The sequence below is a fragment of the Corapipo altera genome, unplaced genomic scaffold (genome assembly GCF_003945725.1).
Source record: "Corapipo altera isolate COAL_440 unplaced genomic scaffold, ASM394572v1 0, whole genome shotgun sequence".
Classification (NCBI taxonomy): domain Eukaryota; kingdom Metazoa; phylum Chordata; class Aves; order Passeriformes; family Pipridae; genus Corapipo; species Corapipo altera.
The window spans coordinates 71231172-71239252 of NW_020884872.1; the positions used below are offsets into that span (position 1 = coordinate 71231172).

Here is an 8081-nt window from a genome sequence, read left to right on the forward strand (position 1 = left end):
ATCACTAAAGTTTGTACCCAATAAAGCCTCCCACTTAATTCCTACAGACACGAAGCCTAGTGGAAAATGATGCTTATCTTGCTTGAGAGGCAAATACCCATTTTAAATGGCTGTGGAAACCGACAAGCCAAAGAAGCTGATGAAGGTTTTAATACATATTTAGCTACTCCAAGAAAAGCCCATAAAAGCTAAGTGCATAAGCTGCAACAGAGGGCTTCTGGAGATGGTGATGCACTCCATGTCCAATACATATGGCATAAATACAGCACTAGTGTCATGTATCGTTCTGCTCATGGGTAAGCTTTGCTCCACCTTCTTTAACTCACTTCCAAAGTCATTCCATCTACAGAGCCTGCTCCATCTTCCAACACAGGAACTTGGAGAAACTTCCAACAGCACCTGCTCCCTGGAACTTGGAAGCTCCAGCACCAGGCCAAGCCTGACTATGAATTCAAGGTCTGAAACCTACATTTCACAAGAATGGGAACACCCACAATTGAGTGTTAGGTAAAAAACAAACCTCAGCATTTCTCCACTTCTTATGCCCAAACTCACCAGCTGCCCTGCAATTCACTGTTCAATAACTTTCAACAGTCAATACCTACAAATGGAATGAGGTCACCTGCTTCTCTAGTATTTTACTCTTTACACAGACATTATTTTTACATCACTTACTCAAAGTAGTTAAGCACTGCCCAACATCACAGTCAAAGGTGAAATATTATTTAGCTGTATTTACAACACAATTAGGCTTGAATTTATGCATTTTCAAGGCTAACGAAGCAGGTTACCTTCAGCAGTCCCTAGCAAGCTTCACTCCCTGTTTCAAACAAAGCTCACAAAACCAGTCAGCTGAAGATGACTTCCATTCAAGAAATGTGCAGGTAGCACTGGGCTTTTGTGAGGTATCAATAAATCTGGGATGAGAGGAATGCATTAGGGCATCCAACAGGCATGCAATAAATATACAAAATGCAAGTGTTTAGCTACGCTAGCCAATTAAAATGTTAAATATCAAAATATAAAGGCTGGCAGGTTTGGAATTAAAGCCTTGTTTCTAAATGACCACTATTTTATGAGAATGCTTATTGGCACGGGGATGTTCTAAACATCCTTCTTTTACAAGTTACAATGATGAAAAATCCAAATCCACCAAAATCTGCCCACGGGCATTTCTCCAGAGGCTGTTTTCAAAAATGGCTTCCACAACTCCTTGGTATTTGTGAGGCCCCTTAGCCAAAAGCTTAACTTTCAAGTGACTCTGGACAGTTCTCGGTATATGTTCTGAAGTCTGCTGGTGAAATATTCCATGTCCTCTCCTATTACCTCATGATCATTACTAAGCACTAGCAGATTTCAGTGTTCCCACGATGTATAGTCTATATAAATGACTAAACTCGTCAGCAAAAGCTGCAAATGATTTAAATGACTAAGCATCATGGTAATGCAAGTTAAATAAATAAACTTCAATAAAAGAGAAGGTTTCTAAAGCATCTGTTCAAACACAAAAAACCCCTAAGTGAATCAGCCACAATCACATACACTTGTCCAAAACCAGATCTTTAATTTATTTTTTTATACATGCATCATGCCATGAATTCATAGGGAATTGGCTCCAGCAGTTCTGGATCCTTGCCATTAGTTCTCACAAAGTGTGCTTCTCTTGGTGGAGCAGGCTGTAAACAGAAAAATAAAAAAGAAAACTCATGGCACTAAAGCTCAAAAGCAAACTTACAGAAAATACATTCTGACAACCATTTACCACCTTATTATATAAACATTACAGAAATTTTACCATTCCCAGTCTCTAAAATTTGATTCAAGGAGTAGCAGTAAGAAAATTATCTGCTAGAAAGTGTGCTTGACTCTCACTGCTGAACTAAAAAACCTACACTTTACTCTCACCAAGTCACCAACCCAATGACCGTGGAGTGATGTACCCTGTGGTTCCAGAAGCAACAGCTGTTACCTCCTCTCTGAAGTCTGGTTATTAATTCGTTTCTTAAAGGGTTACAACAGAACCTGTTGCAACTAAAAATTCAACTAAACCAAAGACACTACTACTGATCCTAGAAATCATCCAGAGCTGCTGCTGCAGATCAGCAACAGAACAGGAAGCATCAGCCCCTTTGTTCACAGCCAAGACTACAATTTTCATCCCGGCAAGTGTGGTTCTGTTCCGGCACCAAACGCATCACAACAGCTCCCATCCAGATGCACTGTGTGCTGCCACTCTACTCTAACACTTAACCTCCCTCACAAAGACTGCAAACCCAACAGACACATTACCTGACGTTTCAGTTGAACCCAAATGCCTTTTTCTTTTGCTTCCTTTTTCTTCCTTTCATTTTCCTTCACACGCTGCAGAAAGCTGTCTCTGCTCTTGGAATGTTTAATGTGCTCAATACGCACATTAATTCTCTTGGCAAGAATCTTGCCCCTAAAAAAGGGAATCAGTTTTCAATTTACTGCACTTGAAAAACAGGTCCCTTTAAACCTAGAATTACAGCCCTTACACGAATAACTTCATAAGCTCAATTACAGATAATTTTTCTTTAAAGGGCAATACCTCAAAACACACAGCTGCAGATGCACATCAGATATAATGAAAAGCCTATTAGTATATAACAATGTGTTGACCATTTCAAATTAAAATAGTGGAGAATACATAATTTTAGCCTTGTAGCATACAAACAAATAATTTTATCACCAATATACTCCAGCCCAGTTCCTGCAACGCAATACCAACTTTTCTTTTTCTGACTAAACTGTACGAAATCCAGATGAATCTGGCTGGATACAGCTACAAACTAATATCTGAAAAGGGCTTCAATACCAACATGAAGATTTGGCTGAAAAAAACCCATTAGGTAATGTCACTTAAAATGCCACTCGGAAAAATAAAAACTGTTTCCTCTGACAGGATCCAAGTCAAACGAGCATCATTTGCTTGGGTTTTAAAAGGAAATACACTTTACCCACCTTGAATGACCAATCAAGACAATAACTGTCTAACTGGCAAAGTGAAAGGAGGGTGCAATTACACAACAACCTTCTCAAATGCGAAGTTTCAATACACAGAATTTGATTACTTACTTAACCTGCTTGTTAACAATAATGCCCACAGCGTGCTGAGTAACATTATATACCCTTCCAGTCTTCCCATGGTAACACTTGTGGGGCATGCCTTTTTGAACAGTACCCATACCCTGTTAAGAAGTAAAATAAGAAAGGAAAAAACAAAAAGGAAAAAAAGAAAAGAAAAAAAAAGAAAAAAAGTAGTATTAAGGATTTTTCTTTCAGAAGTAATTTAAAGTATATGTTTCAAATTATTTGAGATTCATTTAAAAATACTCCTATTTTATCCATATGTTAGAATTTATAACCATGCATTTTCTGTCTGAAGACTACCAAATTTTGCTATGTCAATTCTAGTTGCTTTCAGTGTTGGTGAAATGACTGATCACTTTGCTTTCAGCAAAAGCAAGCAATCACAACAGACATTCATCATCAAGCTCCAGTGCATCAAGAAATGTCATTTCTGAAGAGTGCATTCTCCAACAGCCAAACAACAAACAAGCAAATTATACACCATCTTCTGTGTGACTGATACAAGAACAAAGCATTTCAAACAAAACCAAAGGATCCAACCAAAGTAGGAGTCCTTGGTGAAACGTTTTCAGATTCACTACAACCTAATTTTGAAAATACAGTTGACTTTAAAAAACAAATTCTAAAAAATATCAAGTGATGGAAACACTGCTTCGCTTTTCCCCCTGCATTAATATATATGATGTATCCTTACATTCATTTCTTCGTTTCTACTTTTAATATGGCTTTGCAATTACCACCCCTGTACATATTTATTTTAAGAGATGTAACTATGAGCTTCCCCACCATAAATCACACCTCTTCGGAAGAGCAGGCTCAAGTTGGGCAAAACACAATATCTACTGAAGGGACAGCTGAGGTTCCTACAAAAGTAGTGCCAAAAGGCACCACACAGCAACTCGAGCATTAGGTATGGCATCTTTGACTCACGTTTTTCAGCTGAACACAGCATCAGCCAAATTATACATAAAACCCCCATATAAACCAGCATGTGATACTGAAGCATTACTACTGGATCATTAGCACTGTCATTCCAGTATTGCTCCAAAAGTGAGCAGGGGGTACTTGTGTTGACACACACGACCCAAGTAACAAAAAAACACCTCAAGAAACTGGAGACTGAGTAGTATTACACTATTTTAGCTTTTAACTACGAAGCACTGCAGAAAGTACCTTGATATCAACTATATCACCCTTCTTGTAGATCCGCATATAGGTGGCCAGAGGGACAACTCCTGTTAAGAGATACAAATTTGAATACTTATAAAGCCAAGAGTTTCACATTCACACATAAAAAAGGATGGGGGACACAAATCATGCATTTGATTTTCCTAAATACCCTAAAGATCAAACTTTTTAAAGCAGTAGTTACCTTTTTACAAATTTCCAATTTTTAAAAAAATCCAACTCAAGAAAAATAAGTTTTTATTGTGTTCCTAGTGCCAAAGTTGAAAAGGCATTAAACTATTTACTACTTCATTATAAATGCAAATGTTATCACTGCTTATTGCTCAGACGCAAAAAGCTGTACGTCTAAATAACTGCTGAAGTATTTTCTTCACCTTCAAATGAATTTTCAGGCACCGACAGAATCACCATTGTTACTACTGACAAGCAGTCAGAGTACCAATGTATTTGCAGTAAAAACTGAGGGTTTATCTGCACACTCTTCTACAGTTTTTAGCCCAAGTTGTCAGAAATCCTTTAGCACAAGACACTGCTTCACAAATGCTCCCCAGAATAACCTGATGCAGTGTTCTTACTGCAAAGTATACTCACCATGCTTGCGAAACGGCCTTGAGAACATGTAACGTGTCCCCCTCCTCTTTCCCTTTGTGTTCGTCATTTTGGCCGATTACTGTAAAAGTTAAGGAAAACGATTCAGAACTACTAGTTCACTCCCTAAAATTTGACGGCACTTTCAAGTATTTCAGAAAAATAGAGTCTTTAAGCCTACTCAGAATGACACTGCTTCCAAATGGCTGTGTCAATCCAAGTAATGTTATTCATTTAAGACATCACCAGCAACCAGTTACCACAGGGTAACTCAGGTTAGAATTGATGCTAGCAAGTCACCCAGCTCAAGCAAGGTGTACTATGAGATCAGACCAGGCTACTCGGGGCCTTGTCCATCAGGTCTTGAAACCCTTAAAAGGATCATAGAATATTCTGGGTTGGAAGGAACCGACCAGTCCAAATCCTGGCCCTGTACTGGATGACCCAAGAGTCACATCATGTGCTTGAGAGTATTGTCCAAACACTTCTTGAACTCTGTAGGGCTTGGTGCTGTGAGCACTTTGCGGGAGAGTCTGTTCCACTGCTCAACCACTCTCCAGGTGAAGAACCTTATCCTGATATCCAACCTAAACGTCCCCTAGCACAGCTTCATGCCACTTCCTCACGTCCTGTCACTGGTCACCACAGAGATCAGTATCTGCCCCTCCACTTCCACTCATGAGAAAGTTGTAAACTTCAATGAAGCTTCCCAAGTGACCTCAGCCACTCCTCCAATGGCTTTCCCTCTAGACCCTACTGCACAGCCTCCCTGGGCAGCCTGTCTGGAGGCCTGGATGTTCTCACGATGAACATTTTTCTCCTTATATCCAGTCCGAGCTTCTCATTCTGATTTCAGCCGGTTATCTCATGCTCCTGCCACGTGCCCCTGCCAAAGACACCTTCCTACTCAGAATATTCTGTGAAATCCGTGAAACCTCTGCCCCCGATCGGCTACTCCCCCCCGCTCCCTCAACCTCTCTTTACGAGATACTCAAAAGGCACGATCTCCACTACCACATTTACCGGCCAGTATTAAGTCTGACACCAAGCGCACACGCCGTTCCTGCCGCCTTCCTTCTCCCGATCTCCCGCCAGCGGCCGCGCCATGTCCGGGCCCCGCCATGTCCAGGCCCCGCCGCCACGTGCTGCCGCTCTGGCGGGGCCCCGCTACTCCGCTCCTGCATCCACGGCCGGTCTCGGCGACCCCTTCCTCCCTCCCTCCGTCAGCAGCCGCCTGCCCGGCCGGCCACCCGCCCGCGCCGCAGCCCGCAGCCTGCTCGCTCCCTTCCGCGCCCTAACAAGGCCGTGCAACCCCCAGGGGAGCCAGCGGCCCCCGCCCGCCCCTGCCGGCAGCGCGATTCCCCTGGCCGCGATCCTCCTGGCTACATTCACCCCCCCGGATCCCTGTCCCCTTGTCCCCGCTGTGTCCCCCTGGAGCGGCGAAGCGGCCCCAACGCTCACCTTGCGTGCGCACAAAATGGCGCCCGGCTCCAAAAGAAGGGGGCGGGGCGCCGCGCCCGCCCTTAACAGCGGGGCCCTCACAGGGCTGCCCTCGCCGCGCCTGACGGGAAGCGCCGGGGAGGTGTCCTCTCGCCCGCCGGGGCGGAATGTCCTGGGGAGGTGCGGCGGCCCCCGGGATGGTGATCCCCAAAGCAGTCGCGGGGCCGCCTCAGTAGGAGTGTGACTCTTGGGCGAAAGCGGGGACAGCCGCTGGACGTTTCATGGCTTCGCGTGTGTTTTCATGGCCACGGGCAGACACTGATGCCCAGGAAGTTCCGCCTGAACGTGAGGAAGAACTTCTTAGCTGTGCGTGTGACTGTGCCCTAGAACAGATTGCCCAGAGAGGTTGCGGAGTCTCCCTCACTGGAGGTATCCAAGAACCGTCTGGATGGAATCCTGTACCATGTGCTCTAGGATGACCCTGCTAGAGCAGGAAAATTGGACCAGATGACCCACTGTGGTCCGTTCCAACCTGCCCCATCGTGTGATCCTGCGATTCTGTGACACGGGGCTGGTTAGTGGGAGTGGCAGGGAAGTGGGAAAACGAGCCAGGTGTCTATCAGGGATCTCGAAGAGTGAGTCCTGCGGTGAGCAGCCAGACCGCCTTTCATAAGGAATTAAGTTTGGAAATGTAAAACATAAGCAGCCAGCAAGTTGTTTCACGACATTAAAGTAGCACACCGACATTTAAATACGCGGTAGTGTGAGCCTGCTGCCGCGGTTGTGTGCCAGTCACGGCTGCCTGACCGAAGATCCTGGATTCCCGGGCAGGGAAATGGGGTGGGAGAAGCAAGCCAACAGCAGAGGTGAAGAGGCAGTGCAGATCTGGGGCTTCTTATTATTGTAATGGGTTTGCTCCTTATTATCATGCCATAATCTCCAATTTTTGTGGCAGATGTTCCCGCCAGATAAATAGCACGTGAATTCTCCATAAAGAGCCTTTATAGGGCCACAGGTGCCTGAAAAAGAAGCGGATGGTGAGCAGTTTCCAGAGCTGGCAGAGTGACTCATTGTGTTTGTGCATCCTCAGTATCTGAGCAGACAGGAATCACCATGGGAAGCTGATTGCTGTGAGACAAGTGAGGGCCTCCTTCCCCCGAGCTAAACAAGCAGGGATGGTTCAAAACTTGTCTCAGCAAGGAGTTGCCCTAATGCAGAAATTTTTGTTTTGAATGAACAAAGCACATATTTAATCTAGGGGAGGGATGATTACTTAAAGCAGCATATAAAAACATACTTGATCCTCTGACTAACTTCACAGTTGTACTAATGATGTCTTGCAAAACTCAAGCCCTTTCCATCATCACTTTAAAGCTAGTTTAATATTTATGGACCGAAGAAGTGGATATGGAGGATTAGATACACTGTCAGGTTCTGCTTGCAGAGCTACCTGGCAGGGCATGTTCTGACAGACAGGCCCTGTCTCCACACGTAATCTTTTGAAGCAAAGTGTTATATTTAGAAAAACATGTCTGTACTCCAGCTCTGCACCATGAAAAATCTAGAATTTAAAGCACCTGATATCTATGCAGAGCAAAACTATATAATTTACTATGCATTCAGCCTAGGTATTATGAAACTTTTCCAAGCATGATGATCATTATAAACCTGAAGAGCTCTTAGATAAGGAAGTGTATTGGCAACAGATAGGTTTCAGGGAGGATATCAAGCAAAGTAAAGACAGGAAGCCCAAT

At 43.8% G+C, this 8081-nt stretch overlaps 1 protein-coding gene and 1 non-coding gene across 2 annotated transcripts; both read right to left on the reverse strand.

Moving 5' to 3' along the window:
• Positions 1–1539: 1539 nt before the first annotated feature.
• Positions 1540–6449, reverse strand: RPL21 (ribosomal protein L21). Its single transcript, XM_027651917.1, has 6 exons — positions 6349–6449; positions 4891–4969; positions 4285–4346; positions 3097–3209; positions 2290–2440; positions 1540–1676 (listed from the first exon to the last, which is right to left on the reverse strand). Exons 2-6 carry the CDS (start codon positions 4955–4957, stop codon positions 1587–1589), a joined length of 483 nt encoding a protein of 160 aa, XP_027507718.1. The 5' UTR covers positions 4958–4969; positions 6349–6449; the 3' UTR covers positions 1540–1586.
• On the reverse strand, positions 2906–3037 carry LOC113951842. Its single transcript, XR_003529294.1, has one exon. It is a non-coding gene; the product is annotated as a small nucleolar RNA SNORA27 (small nucleolar RNA).
• Positions 6450–8081: the final 1632 nt, after the last annotated feature.